The sequence below is a fragment of the Gobius niger genome (assembly GCF_951799975.1).
Source record: "Gobius niger genome assembly, chromosome: 2".
NCBI lineage: Eukaryota > Metazoa > Chordata > Actinopteri > Gobiiformes > Gobiidae > Gobius > Gobius niger.
Window position 1 is genome coordinate 30,175,372 of NC_136853.1, and position 16,171 is coordinate 30,191,542.

Genomic DNA, 16,171 nt, shown 5'->3' on the forward strand with positions numbered 1-16,171 from the left:
ATTAATTCATTACATAATTTTTTCCCCACACACATAATGAAGGCTTAATTTAAATTTAAATGTCTTTGTGAAATTGTGAGATATACATTTCTAATTTGGTGTAAAACAGTTGTTGGTCTTTTGTCTGTTGTTATTTCAGCAGGAGATTCAGATAAAGTTGCGTTTTTTGCTGTGTTTTTGTCTATGAAACTCTCAACAGTTTGGACCCGGAAGTAGCTCATTATTATAGTGTGTGACGTCACACTTGACAAACATATAGACCTTTCTCGGTCATGTGACTTTTGCCGTCAGCTGTTTGGAACTGTGCCTATTTAAATATACCGGTGAATTAAAATGGAGCCTCAAATGAACGGACAAATCAAATAACAACTCTGTAGTCGTGAGTTCCAAACAGCTGATTTGCCAAACAACATGACAATGGCAGACTGAGAATATTTGCATTCTTTGTATTATTTTCAGATTTTAACCATTCATTTGCATACCTCATGTTTTGTGTTTTGGTGCAAACATTATTTTAACTGTAAATAAGATTTTAGTGACAATATGCAGACGCATAAATGCATTGTGCATGCGTTGTGGTAGCTGAATCAAAGTTATTGGATTTGTTTTTTATTGTGTATTGTGAATTATGTACAATAAATGCATTTTTTTTTTGTACTAAAACATTTTCAGCCTGTAGGTTTTATTGCTCGTTTTATGTGATGGGACAGTGTGGTGTGAAACGAGGGCAGAGAAGTGGGCAGACAGTAATATGTAAACTGTGGGGGCTGGGACACTAACCCACAACACTGAGAAAAGCGACATGCTGCTACAGTTTCTGTTGTCGCCCATACCTATTTTATACAGACTTTTTGATTATTTATATTGTGGTATCATCTGAAATAAGTAATTTACAAAAGACAATTTTGGCTTTTCATGTACACGTCTTTATTGTGAATGTGGTGGTTTCAGTCACAAATTTGACCTCTGGCAAGTTACAGTTTTGTTTGATGTTAAACTTACACATTTTAGACACAAAAACGAGGTAAAGTAATCAGACAATGGCACAGAAGCAGATCTGTGACAGCAGGATATCAAGCAATGACAGCACAAATTCAATGTTATGAAAAAGTAAACATAAGTGAAGTGAAGAAGTGACAATGATGTGTTGTGACTGTATTTCAGTGATGTCTTATTTTACTCCCTATGTTGAACATTCTCTTCACTTCACAAAGCTTTAAATTCATTTTAATTATAATGTATGTAAATGTTTCAAAGACAGGCCTTAAATAGAATAAATGCTCAGTTATAATGATCAAATGTACTGTATGTTACTTTAAAGCTGACCTCTCCTGTATCCATTTCAAAGTAACTGCATAGGCCACTGTAAACTACTGGATGTATGGCTGGGGCTCTGCTTAATAAACAGCACCTATTCAGATGAACTGTATACACCTTTTGTATACATAGTTAAACATCTCAATAGAACTCAAGTAAAACGTTGCCCATTTGAATAGAAAATGTGTCTTTTTAATCAGCAGCAGGCAACGAGGTGAAAGATTGATTTCAATGCTTACTGTGAGAGATAATACAGCATTTTAGCGCCTCCCAGTGGCCACTGTGGTGCCACACCGACTGAGGTTTCGGCTCATCTGGGGAAAGTGTACTGTGGGCGTTTTGGAAGTGGGCCCATAGAGACCAAGGTTTCTGGCTGCTGCAGATTTCCTTGGCTGCTTTACACTGGGAAAGGGCGAAAAGACCGGCTGCTTAGAAGTGGAAAAAGTAGCAAATGCGGGAGTGGATGGCGAAGAGGACATGTTAGATGTAGAAGAAGAGGATTCAGAGAGTGAGGCAGGCAAAGAAGGACAGGCAGTCCGGTAAAAGCTGGAGGGTGCGTTTGTGAGCGCAGAGGACAGACCACTGACTGAAGACGAGGATTTGAGAGGGGAGGTTGCGACAGTTGCCGGAGCTGTGAGAGAAACTGGGGAGGAGCACGAAGGCAGATCTGTTGAAGTGGAGGGAGGTGGTGATGGGCTTTGAGGAGGAGAGGCAGAAGATGAAGAAGAAGAAGGATAGGTCGTCTCAGAATCAGGGTGTGTTTCTTGGTGTAAAGTCTCCTCGCCTGTAACTGCAGTGAGTGAGTGAGACTGTTGCTCATTTTTATTTTCGGACCCTGATTCATCTTCGAGGTCTAACGCATGCAGCTGCACCACTACATCACCCACTTCTGCTACTTTTACCATCTCCTCAAAGTCACACGCTGATCCGGTGGCTGACGGATTTGGGGAAATGCTAACCTCACTCTCAGCTTCTTCAACAACTCTCTCCTCTGACTCGCTTTCCTTCCTGGCTTCTGTACCATCGACTTCTTCCTCATCCTCCTTTTCCTCCGAGTCCTCAAAACCAAGCTGTGCCCGGGCCCTGGCTATATTCCTACGGTGAGTCCGAACGTGGTCGCGCCAGGGGGAACTGCGGGAAGATCCAGCGGATGAGGGTGAAGCGCAGCGTTGCCTGGACGGGGACCCTCGTAGATGGGACGGGCCTGCTCTTGTGCCGGATAATGTGGAGGAGAGCCTGGGGGCCTTTGGCTTTCGACCCAACAGGAGGTGGTTGATGACTGTGGAGTTGTTCAGCTGAGAGGTCGTGACACGGGTAGCGGGACACTTATCTGAATGAAGAGACACAATCTGGATTAAACCTAGGGCTGGATTATTATAGAAAGATGAAGGAAATGGAACAAACAAGTAAATACCGACAAGAAAGCCTGATTGAGAAGAGTGACAAAGAGTATGTCAAAGATAAATATTAGGGCTGGGACGATCCGATACGTATCACGATACTCACAAGGCCGATTCGATACATTACAAGTAATTATGATAAGTGATATGTTTACTTTAAAATGTGTAAAAAGAAAACAGTCATGCCATTTGACATTTATAGAAGTGTTAAGATTGGCATAAAATGTAACAAAGTGCTGTTACAGGAAAACAAACGAGTGCATGATAAAAATGCCTCCAAACTACTTGAAAAAGTATCGGTACTTGGTATTGCAACAAAACGTATCCTGATATGAAGCGATATTTTGTCCCAGCCCTAATAAGTAAGGATTAAACAATGAGGAGCCGTGCGTCATACAGTTTTAATGCACATCGTGATGTTCCTCCACGAAGTGCTAGGGATGGGCGGATCGATACCAAAGTGTCGATATATCGATACCAAACGGCTACTTTTTAAGTATCGATATTGGGCAAAAAGCATCGATACTAATTTGCATATTCTAAAAGAAGGCGGGGCAGCAATTATCAACACAAAAGGATGATTTATTTCTTTGTTCTGAGCCAAAACAGTCACAACAGCAAAGGATTGAACTGAGCCAGTCCTTCTGAGCCATCATTCTGTTTTAGGTTCTGTTTGTCATTTAAGTATTAATTTTAAATGTTGTTTATGCATTTAATTTCACATTAACATTGTTTAATTAACCAGTTAAAGTAATCTAATTTCAATTGACCAGTTAATTATATAAAATAACCAGTTTTAGAAATGTATATTGATTGAAATACATTCACCCATATGAAATGACCAGTATCGGTATCGACAAAATTGACCCCTAAAGTATCGGTATCGTATCGATTCCAAAAAATGTGGTATCGCCCATCCCTACGAAGTGCATTAAAACTATATAATGCACGGCTCCTCATTGTTTAATCCACTTATACCATGGTCCCACAAACTGAAGCTGTTCATTAAGGCCGTTTTGCTTTTTTTAAATGTTTTAAAACTGTTTTACCTGAAACTAGTTCCATGGAAACAGCTGCAGTGGAATGGTGCATTCATGTGGACTGGGGAGCTCGTTTTTACAATGATGTGACGTCATTGTCCCCAGTTGGTTTGTGTTCATGTGGTTTATTATGTGGAAAAATGGGGATTTTGATGACGTCAAATAAAAACAGTCTTAAGCTGAACCGTAGTTTGTTGGTTCAAAAAAAATCACGTCAATTCACTTTTTCCTAGTATTGATGTCAGTCATTTCACTCACGTGCATTCCCAAACTGGGAAGCCGTTCGCCAGAGTTCCCGAGGACCACATGAACGCACCAATAGAACAGTTAGCCAATCAGAATTGAGTATTCACCCTGACCATGGTAATAATAATTAGTAAATCTTTTATACTTTGAAACCGTTAATCAAGCTAATCAGTAAGCATTAGCTAAATAGAAAAAAAGCAGAAATCCCCAAAGAGTTAGTCACACAAACCACTGCAAACCCCCAAACGTGCAGAAAGGAAATCACACATTAATCAGTTGCATAATATTCATTGCTTAATTTCAGTCATAATTTCTGTGTCACGCAGATTTCTGTGTGAATAAAACCAATTATAAACCAGATCAAACAAACGCACGGCAAATGTCCCGCTTGATTGGCTGTGGTGAATTAAAAAAAAATGTTGCTTCACTTTTATTCACACAAATCACGGAAAGACCTCCACCGAATTTTGTCAGCCAAAGTTTTAAACCCTGTACCGTCAGTTTCACCGCTCTCTTTGTCGCGATGGTCCTGAAGAATCCCTGGACTTGTGGCCAATTCAGGTGCACGTCCTATCAGTCAAGCAATGTGGTAAAATGCCTTTATTATTCAAACAAACATTTCAGCATAAAGTACGAAGAGCCATGACTGTAAGGCAAAATGCTGTGAAGATAGTATACAGTAGTTAGTGTTCGGTCTGGGTACCATTCAGTTCTTATAACAGTACCAAAACTTAAAGGGACTATACAGAGTTTAAATTGGTTAAAATTATGTATTTTCCTCCCCCTACATGTTCCAACAATGTCCTAATTTGTAGAATGAGCTCCAACCTGTTCACCACAACTGCCTCTAAAATCCTGCACAGTCACTCAGAAAGGTGTTAATTCGGGAAGGTGCAGTTACACGTATGACCTGAGGTGGCAGTAGTGAGTATAGAATAGCTAACTTGCATCTAGCCCCTTTAAACTACACCTGGTTGACTTATCACAAGAAAAGTCAGAACAAGTAGTGTAAAACTTTAAACTCAGTTTCAATGATAAGACAGAAAAAAAAACTTATGTGCAGAAAGCTACATTAGGTACATAGTAGTATACACTAAACTCCCCTCTATTTACCATACCCATAGAAATAATAATCTCTAGTACTACTAATATTCCTAATAATTGTAGAATTAATTAGAATTAGAAATTAGAAAGAATTAATAAAATGTTTCTTCTTAACATTTCATCCATCCATTTTCTTCCGCTTAATCCGGTTTTCATAAAAAGGTCTAATTTAGAAAAGGCCGCAAAATAACCATATCTTTGTAAATGAATGTCTAGTTTAGATTCTAGTTTTAGCATTGATTTGTATCTATTGATTATTTCTGATAAGCCTCCAAGCAATACTTTCTTTTGTTTGTGCAAGCTCTTAATCGTACAGGAGTTTTTCCTCGTTAACAGAGATTCTTGAGCAGTCATCCGTACTCAACTTTAGACGAGAGCTCACGGACCGACAACACCTTATTTACTACAACACTGTCTCTTTCAGTCATTCAGTGGAACACAGGAATACTCGATAAGTTCCCCCTCACCTGTTCGGATGCAGAGTTGCATAGACTGTTGCTGCTGCCGCTTCTTAATTCGGGTGTATTGCTTTTTGAGGGCATAGATGTCAGTGCTCATTCTCTCCATCATCATGCTGTTTATTGCTGCTTGATGCTCAGAACGACCAGCTCCCGTCCCTCCCACTGCTCCCGGACTCAGCTCTGCAATATTGCCATGTTCAGCTCTTTGATCTGGAAGAAGAGAGAACAAAAAGAAAAGAAAAAGCCTCACATGCATGTTGTCAGAAAGCCTGTTGTTTACAATGAATCAGCACGGTTCCATTTTAGCTACACTTTGTTTACCGTCACCTAGCAACCATCACTCACTCCACATAGCAACCACTTCACTGCTGCATCCTTCCCCTGGTGCGTGATACCTTTTATAAAGTAAGTAAGTGTTGTTAATTTATTCTATTAGTTTCCAAATTAGACGGAATAAGTTATATGTGGTGATTTTCCCAATTTATAACAGCTAAATATTTTAATCAATAGAGTTCGGGAAAGTCTACAGTTACCATGGAGATCGGCCATCTTTGCAGCTGTTAGCATACATTTCCATTGACTAACATTAGCTAAAAACAGTTTATAAAGTGGAGAAAATAGCCGTGGAACAGCTCCGTTAGCTGCTGAGTTACTGCTGGTAAATACATCTAACTCACTGTGGTGTCCAAGTGTTTTAATGTGAACAATAACTCCAGTATTTTAACTTCTAAAATTAGTTTACAATTGCTGCTAATCCCATAATGCTTAGCGATATGACGTCACATTCCCGAACTCTATACATTTCAGTTTCTTCTCTTACGCATTTTCTTACCTTTTCCCCGTTTCCCTTTCAGACCACACACAAACTTGAATACAAATCCAATCTATCCGCAATCATCTTGCTGATATTGCTGTACAAGTGATCTTCAACTCACAATTAAATGTTAAAGAATTTGCAAGATCCAGTGTCCTGATTCCCTGACCAGGCCGCTCCAGCTAAGTGTATTATTTTCTATTTGATGTGGAGTTCACTACATCACACATGCATTATGTTGAATTGACTGTGTGTGTGCACGTACTTGTTTGTCCCATAGGTGCGCTTTAATGCTTTACAGTGCATGTAACAGCAAAGTTTGAAAAGAGCAAGATACCTCTGACAGTGCTATGACAACAATATGTTTGTCAAGTGGTGACGTCACAGCTCTACTTCCGGGTTCGCAGATGTGCGAGAAACTACAAAAAACTCTTTAATACCACAATCAATATTTCTGAAACTCAGCAGAGTTACTGAACATACTTATTTATCAGGCCCATTAGCCAAAAATGCTGTACCTACTGCTATAAAAGTAATATTTACCAAAATGTATGTTTTTTTTCTCGCGTATTTGCCAGGACCCGGAAGCGGAAGTCATGACACATGTCACACTTAACAAACGTATAAAACTGATTTGGTGTTTGGCTGAATCAGAAGAATTGTAAAAGAGTATGTGTGCAGCCATAATGAAAGAGCACTGGCATTTAGTAGGAGCAGTAATGATAGCCTTTTGAAAGAGGACTGACTCTAATATACTGTTACATGTTTGGAAGATCTACATGGGATTTGAGGGCAACTTGGTCTGGTGAAAACAGATTAAAGACGTATCATCAAGATTTGGAGTAGTGGCTTGCCCCACTTGGCTCTCTTTCCAGGCTGCAAAGCTGCAGTTTGTCTGCACACTCACCCTTGAGATGTTTCTGGTATCGCTGCAGCTCTGGAGCCAGCAGCCCTCCCAGTGGCCCGAGGCAACCAAGAGCAGTCACCATTGCATCCTCATCGTCCATCTCAGCATCGTCGTCGCTCTCCCAGTTGCCAAGACCACCACTACAACAGGCAGACAAGAATATTGCAATAATAGGGGAGAAAATACGCATTGTTAACCAATTGTTCCTTCGATTAAACTGGCGAGAGCAGACCTTCCATTTGATTTGACTGAGGTAGGGAAGGGTGTGATATTGTAGGTGTATTTCTCTCTCAACTCAGTCAGTTGTGGAAAGGGAAACACTGCCATGGAGTAAACTTCCTGAAATTATGAGAAAAAAAGACAAAATCACGAGATTTTCAATCAATTCTGAAAATTTATAGTTGTTTGATTTTCTTACATGCATGACTTCAGTTGGGTCAATGAGATTAAGCTCCAACATCTCCTGAGTTAGACAACCCATTGTGCTGTAAAACTCATCTGCACTCTGACAATACTCTATCCTCCTGCACACAGAAAAAAATAAAATAATAATAATTAACAACAACAGTCAAGAGCTGTTATTAATTCATCATTCGCAGTTCACTCACTCTCCCAGACGTTCCCAGATGGCAAGTGCAACACGAAACAGCACCTCTGATCCCTCAAAGAAAACCGAATCCCATATCTTCAGCACTGTGGGTGCTGGCAAACAGGTTGCAAACATGGTCAAGAACCATTGCATAGTGAAAACATTGGTCAGGGGGGGCTCATAACTGCCTAAAAATAAAAACATTGTCATTCACAGAAAAGTATTGACTTGAAATTTGATTAATGTGCATTGCCCTTTACCTCCAGCCTCCTTGTTGGCCATTTTCTGTAAGTGCTGGAGATGCTGGGACAGTCTTGGCAACTTCAAACGCAGTAGATCTCTAAACACGGCCATGTCCACTGAGGAAGTGGCAAAAATGAAGACTTTGTAAACTATGTCAACTTCTTATATTTCATTAACTGTAGTACCTGACAAGGCCCGCAGGTTGTTGGCAAAATAACTTTCTGGCAAAACTTTATCAATTAGGTATATCATCACCTTTGAGGAACCGGGACACACACGTAGAAAATAAGTTTACATTTCTGATCAAGTTGGTGAAGATGGTGGGAACAAACATTATGAGAAAAAGGGTTCAGGTACCTTAAGGGCGTCACTTTCGTTGCCCTCTGTTACTTCCAGAATAAGTGCTGCTAGTACGTTAAATCCTTGACAATAGCCCACTTTCTTATTCCAGCGAGCATAAGCCAACAGGACCCTCTTCAGCACCACTCTGTCCTGCTCGCCCTCCTGGCCACAATAAGAACTGCACCCAGTTCTGTGAAGATCCTGAGGAAATGACAAGAGAGTTGTTTAACATATACCTACATATATACAGTAAATCACAACACTTACCTTGACAATCTGAATGCCAAGCGAGTCATCATCAGGATTACTGCGCTCATTGAAAGCAAAGCGAAGCGTTTTCTCCCAGTCAATGGATATGGAGTGGAGGTAATGGTCAGCTAATGTTAGCCAAACCTACACAGATGACGGTTGTCGATTTGCATTAGTGATTAATAATATATATGTTGTGGTTATTTTCTAAAAGTGCATTGGACTCAAGTCTCATACCCTTTTCCTCCACTCTTTTGGTATTCCAGTTGGAAGCCTTGCCACTGCTTTAAGGGCATCGTACCACTGTAAAAAACACAAAAACATTTAAAATCAAACTGAAGTGACATTAAATAAATACATAAGTGCTTATGCTTTATATTAGTTTGATTATTGATTTTATTTGATATGATATTCGATATGACAATGACATTATTTAATTCACCTGCTGAAATCCATTCTTCCCAATGGATGGTTCAATGGTAAACTTCAGTCGTGTATCAACACCTGAAAGAAAACAGACTTGTTTAATCAAATGATGGATATAGAAGTCCCAGTTCTGCTTGTATGTTTGGCACCATGGTATGTAAATAGTGCCAGGTGACTTGAAGCTGGTAATTGTTACGCTCTACACACCATAGACACAGGAAGTTGTCTGCATTAAACCAGTGCTATTAGGCCTATGTAAGTCATTTCTGATCAGACCATTAATAGATATGTCTAGATGTGACTTCTGTAGAAAGGGGCCAGTATTTTATTGTGAATCTCATAACCGGCTCTGGCTGGTTTAGCAGAAGCGCCGCTGTCCATTTCCTCGTGGTGCTGAATCTCAATCGTTTAAACGGGAAATCGCTTTGGCGAAAGAACCAGGCCATACGCAAAGTTTGAGGGAATATCCAACGCTGTAAATCCGATGCCGGAGTAAACGGAAATTAAAAACTAATCGGAAGGCACGAGAGGCGTAGCGGCTGTGGCTCAATCAACCCGTTTGCTACAGCGATCTGTCGAATGACATCAAGTCCTTTCGTTATGATCACGGCAAACATCTCTTAACAAAGCTAATAAAACAAAAACAAGTGCAAACCTGCGTGACCCTCTTCTGTCGTACTGCTGTGCGCCATTCTTCCGTGTTCTATTCAGCGCTTTTCACCTGACCAGAGGATTAACACTGAAAACCCTCCCACTGGCCCCACAGCCCCACAGCTTACACAGGAGACGCATGTCCAAACACACGGGCTTCATAGAGGACACGCTCCGTGAACGAAAACGCGAACACGCGACGCGTTTGGATGAGGAAAGTTTGAAATGAGGGGTTGCAGGATGGAGCAAAATGCAGCCTGTAATCGCCTGAGATCTTTGTCGCAGACGAACAGAGACGAAGATCTTAACTATAGAGTAGCCTCCAGATGATGTTCACCTGGACACTTTACATCGTCTTGTGTATTGTTTCGTTTCATGGCTTTAACGTTTGGTGCAGCCCTGAGGCAACTCCCGTAGATATTATGCTACATACAACGATTGATTGATGACTCAAGAACCTATGATTAGCCTATAGCCTATGCAATATAGGCTATAGCTATAGCTTATTTCATATTTTAAGGGAACGTAAACAAGGGGCACTTTCGAGGTACGACCTTCGAACTTGGAGAGGACAGTGGACAACTGCGCTGACTACATGTTAAGCTGATTTAGGCATAGCATAACACAACTGATGAAAGTTCATTTTCAGCTAATATTGCAAAGCCAAATGCATATTCCTTTGTGCAGATATGTAGCCTCACCTGGCTCTAAAGTGCAGAGCAGCCGTGGTGCACTCCGGGATATCCCGTTGCGTTTCTTGAGGACGCTGCTAATGATATTACCGACCCCTCCCGAGCTGTGCTGCCGCTGCTTGACGCCCACTCTCGGCCTCCGGCCCGCGGAGGACAGCCGCTCCTGCCTCATTACAAATCTACTGCACTTCAGCCCCGACGATCACCTCATGCTCCACTCGTCCTCACTGAAGCCGTGTTTGGGATGGCCTGAATCAGGAAGGTCTCCGCACACTCATGCTTCCTGCGCTGCTAATCAATGGAACTGGCCACGGTCCTGAATCCTTTCAGCCTTTTCTATCACGAGCAGAACGAAAATGGCAGCACTTCCCTTCACTACTAGCGACAATGTTATGGTTAATCCTCTTGTCTTCACACAGCAGTGGACAGAAAACAAACAGTCAAGAAAAGATGCCAATAAATCGCGTGAGCAGCCAGAGGACAGCGCTGCTGATGCTGTTCTCCTCCTCCTGTCCGGCGTCACTAGAGGCGGGGTCTGCGCGAGGGATGCTGAGAACTGGGGCAGGGTTGGGTTGGAGACCGATGAGGTAATGCTCAGAGGTGCCTCTGAAGTTGGGCGGCACATTTTTAAAAAAATAAAATAAGGAAGCATTTGACTGGCGTATGAACGTCTCAACCTGCTTAATGCCTTTTGTGAAGGTCTGAGACTACAAAGCCTTTAACATCGTTAAGACAACGGATATTTTGTTGCAGTAAAAAAAAAAAACATTAGGCCTATACCTCAATTTCTTAGCGATTTTCTAATTGCGACCATTAAAATTGCAATTTATATTTATATTGCAGCCCAACACCGAAGTTTTTTAGTGCTACTTTTTAAGAAAGCTTTTGGTTGATTATTCTTATATAAATGTTTTTATTCATATTGTTTCCATTTTACTTACCCTCTTGTACAACACTGTGATTTTATCTGTGAGAAGCTCTTTGGAAATAACTTTACTTAACTACTATAATCTATTTCTTTGCACAGACTTTGATTTCTTTATAAAATTTCAACATTATGTATTTTTCTAATTTGATATATATTATTATATTATTTTCCTTTTTTAAACTTCATTGCACATGAGACACCCTTATTCTATTACTATTACTGTTATTACTATGACAATGTATTAAAATAATCAGTTTTTCATTGATTCCACCCTCTGTGACACACGGACATCATTCATTCTGGCCTATTGTACATGTTTTTAGAACATGCAAACTCCACACAGAAGGGCCCCGTCCAGACTGTGTCTTTTAGGGAAATCAAGCCAAATATCAAATCAAGCATTATAAACCAGATTTGAAATATTGTGCACCTGAATATATTATAAATACTAATTATATTTTACAGTGGTCATTTTGAGGGTCACGGCCCAAAAGGTTTGTGAACCTCTAATCTACAGGTCGCAGTAAAACAGTCATTTTGAATTTCTTAAAAGATCCTGAGGGTTATGGAACAAAAAAGTCAAGTGGAAGGCCCAAAAAATGACACCAGCAATGAGCCGAAGGAGCCAATTGTCCTGGACACTGGACAATGAAGGCCATTACTGGAGCCGACTGCAGCCCAATAACCATCAGAGGCATCTGTGATTGAGGGGTTTCAAAAACAAAAATCCTCTTCAAAGGCCTCGTCTCCTTCACCAAACATGGGACATTGAAAGATGGAATAAAGCATTATTCTCTGATGAGATGTTTTCTACGCCCCACAGTGGCGGGAGCGCCATAATGATCTGGGCTGCCTTTTCCTTTCGTGGAACAATGGAGCTTCAGCAGGGGCGTCAACCGGCCGCTGGCTCTGTGCAGATGTTGTAGAGAACATCTCTCATGACTGAAGCCCTCGTCTGTGTGGACCACTGGTTAATGGGCTGCAGTCGACTCCAGTAACAGCCTTCATTTGGGTCGAAGATCGTCCAGTGTCTTGAACTTCAGCAATTCGGACCCTCTGGCTCAATACTGGTGATATTTTTTGGGTTTTCCACTCGACTTTTTGTTCTACAACCCTCATGATGATTTCGGAAATTCAAAATGACCGTCTTCGTGAGAGGCCCTGCTTATAGAGGTGAACAACCCAAACACGCTCAAAACAAGACTTTTTTTTTGCCTTTGCCGTCAGGACATCATGACAGTGTGAATACCTGACAGAAACCGACATTAAAAAGGCATGTGGTCCTAAACTTTTGATCAGCTGCAAAACAGCCTAACAGTATTATGTTTTTGTCTCATTCCCATTTCTTCTTTTTGCATATTGAAGTTCTGCTTCGAACCTTGTTAAGATCCAACCATGCAAAATGGGTATTTTTGGCCGTTTTCAAGTGGTCTTAAACTTGTATAAATATTTATTTTTTATTATCACTATTGTCAGTTTTGTTGATAACCCACAGCAACAATATCAACATTTAAAAACTACAGGACAAACAATGCTACAACTACAGTATGTCCCATACTAGATCCCGTAGAACAGCCTTCATTCCACACCTGGAAATAGCCAGATTGACATCAAAGTATAGCTCAGATATCAACCTGGGATTGCTCCGCCTTAAATCATTGGGCAGAGTACACACTTTTGGAGCAACATTTGCTGCTGATTAGACCAAGCACACCGCAAATCCATTAAATATTTACTTTTGAAAGATGTTTTGTGCGTGCGTGTGTGCGTGTGTGTGTGTGTGTGTGTGTGTGTGTGTGTGTACAGCTTACCACCACCATGTGGAGTGAATGAAGACAAATTCCAATCCCTACCCTGTGAAGCGCTTGACTTGTGTCATGTGAAAAGTGCAAAACAAATAAGCTTCCATGTCATATATTTACATTTGTTTTCTTAACCCTTTCGGTGTCCTCCTCTGTCCACCAGCGGTTTGTCACTGCAGTGTAGACCGTTTTCTCTTTTTATTTAAAGCCAATGTGGCCAACATCCACCAAAAGCTAATGACAGCAAGTGCCAACTGTGCCCTCTCATTGATTTGTAACATTATAATGAGTGGCAGGTCTACATTGTTAGTTTGATTCAGTACAGAATGTTGAGGGTTCATAACCTCTGTGGTTAACACTGTAACTCAGTGCTCCTCGTTGTTTAATCCTTACATAAAATCCTACCAAACTGACAGTGTCAACTCAATAGTGTATTGTACAGAGCAAACAAAAACTCTAACATTCTTTAAAGCTCCAATAAGCAATACCCACCTCGTGACGTTTCCGTATCACCCACACTCCTCATCCCCCCCATCCCCTCCCAAAGCAACCCCCCCCCAATACACTTTCAAAGGGAAAAACATATACCCTGAAATGTGGTTGTGCCTCTACAAAAAGTGTGTTCAGGGGCACAGAATAGCTCTTGCCTGGAAAATACTCACTGTTTTGGGACTAAATAGCCCCTCGTTGCAAATTGCAGTGTCCTATAGATCTTTACAATAAGCGATGGTCTACGCCAGAATCTACCGCTGGTGTTTAAGCTAAAATCCAGCTAAAACTGGGCAGTTGTTTGTGTTTTAGCTCTCCCTAGAGGCTAACAGTTAGTAGATACGATAGGCTACACAAGGCTACTGCTCTTTGTTGATGATCAAGCGTCAAATTGCATTTGGTGTGAAAAAGCCTGAGGAGTGTACATTTCTTACGTCGCTTTTGAGAGACAGCCTGAAGGCAAGCCGTGATTATGTCATTATTCTTTTGCAGTTTGTGGTACTGACGGTCTCTTCTCCTCAGCTGTCGGATCAGTTTGGCCGACTGCAGACCAGTGCGGTACTTGACCTCCTGAATCATACACTGCAACTCCTCAGGGTCTGCATAAAGAACAGAGATTTTTTATAGATTCATATTCATGGATCCCATAACTAATACGTAGATGCCAAATCTACAATTCAACAACTAAACCAGATACTTTGTTTTTAGTCAGATCTCAGTTACTAGTGTACTGAAATATCATTTACTTGGAAATTTACTGAAATTGCTGAAGAAAATAAGAGTTCTTTTGCTTTAAAATTTTGAATCCATTTGTGATTCAATCAATCTAAGATTGCCATTATTAGCATGGTTCTTCTTAATCAAGTGAAAGCCATATTTTTGTTTTATTTTGTAATAGCCTATCAAATCAAAATAAAATAATACAAATTAAATTTAAATAAAACCAAGATCAAGAAATGTGATCAGGCCTACATTTTGCCACATCACCCAGCCATAATATACTATTTGAATAGATGTGATAAACCAGTCTGACTAGGCAAGACAATTACAATAACACAGAAGAATCACCGTTTTAATTCTAGGCTATATAAGGATCTGATATGAACACAATGTGCTTGGTTGTGTAAAGGATTTACTTCCTTTCAAATTTCCTTGATTTAACACACCAGGAACTTGTGAAACTATGCAACTGATCCTGATCTGTCTGTCACTACACTCTGTTTAACTTGACCAAGCCTCAAATGAGGACAAACACGCCACACAGTCTGCAGTGTTTACTGTAGGACTCAGGGCCCTGGCACTCACACATTACTGCACTAAAGCATGCCACTGAAGACTCCCAGGTTACTCAGCTTAGTGCAGGCCACCACATAGGCTCATTTGAAAGGGATAAAGCCATTTAAGACTAGGCCTATCTGAAGAATATTTCGGCAAACCTATGATGTAGCGCCACCACTACTATTAGGCATAACAAACTCATCTGTTTACTTATGTTGCACCTTTTTGGGCCAAGTAGTTCTTCTGATGCCTTCTGGTGTGCTTTCCCTGGAGCTCCTGGAGGAAGCTGGACGCGGTGTTGCTACGGCCCAAAAATGCCTCAGAGCCGGATGCCTCAGTGGAGCTGTCCCAGCTGTCCGCGTGCCTCCTGCAGCCTCCGCTGTACGTGTCATACAGCTCCACCAGCAGACAGTCCACTATTGACGCCCGCAGAGCACTCACCTCGTGCCCCTCGCCATCACAGTCACTGCCGCTGGTCCCAGGGCGGGCACTGCCAGGCGCTGCTCCCACTTGGACTTGTTGCTGCTCTGGAGGCGCTGAGTCACCGGCTGACTCGGTGAAACCTGTCCACTGTTTAAAGTCTGCAAAGCCATCTCGACTCGGGCTGGGAGAGTTTACAGATCCACTTTCTTCGAAACACAAGCCGCTGTCGTCACATATGTCAACTTCCAAAAGTTCCGCCCCGTTTAATTTGACCTCCGATCCCATTGTAAGGACGCAAACTTTCAGCTACATTGTTTCACTAACTCGTCGACGTTTGTTGCACAAATGACAAAACTTTTTATTTTGTTTGGAGGAGGATAGAGTTCCTGGAGCACTCCACTAGCCTCCCATAGGTAAGACCGACCCAGCCGCTTCTTATTTTCTTTCCTGAAAGTGTCGGCGTTTGCGTCCTGCCCCCCTCTGGCACTTAATAATGGGACAGCCCACTTCAAAACTTCTCCTGCTACAGGTGCATACGTGCTTTTTGCCCCCATTTCTTAAAACAGGTGTAGCCAACTCGTTATTAAGGGAAAACATAAACCCACATATCATTATCATATCATAAAAAAGAATATCATAAGTGTTGGTATTATTTAAAGATGCATTGTTTAACTTTTGAAGCGGACTAAATATTGAATACATATGTCGTTGTTGCACCGGTGCATCAATTGGCGCATCTATTTTATACCAGTTCATTGTCTAGTAAAGTA

At 41.2% G+C, this 16,171-nt stretch overlaps 1 protein-coding gene across 1 annotated transcript; it reads right to left on the minus strand.

The window, feature by feature from the left end:
* Positions 1-916: 916 nt before the first annotated feature.
* Positions 917-15,748, minus strand: tbc1d30 (TBC1 domain family, member 30). Its single transcript, XM_079581803.1, has 15 exons — positions 15,200-15,748; positions 14,135-14,299; positions 9,155-9,216; positions 8,950-9,015; positions 8,731-8,856; positions 8,479-8,664; positions 8,307-8,376; positions 8,139-8,237; positions 7,898-8,066; positions 7,708-7,813; positions 7,522-7,628; positions 7,290-7,429; positions 5,575-5,778; positions 4,499-4,573; positions 917-2,647 (listed from the first exon to the last, which is right to left on the minus strand). Exons 1-15 carry the CDS (start codon positions 15,684-15,686, stop codon positions 1,578-1,580), a joined length of 3,132 nt encoding a protein of 1,043 aa, XP_079437929.1. The 5' UTR covers positions 15,687-15,748; the 3' UTR covers positions 917-1,577.
* Positions 15,749-16,171: the final 423 nt, after the last annotated feature.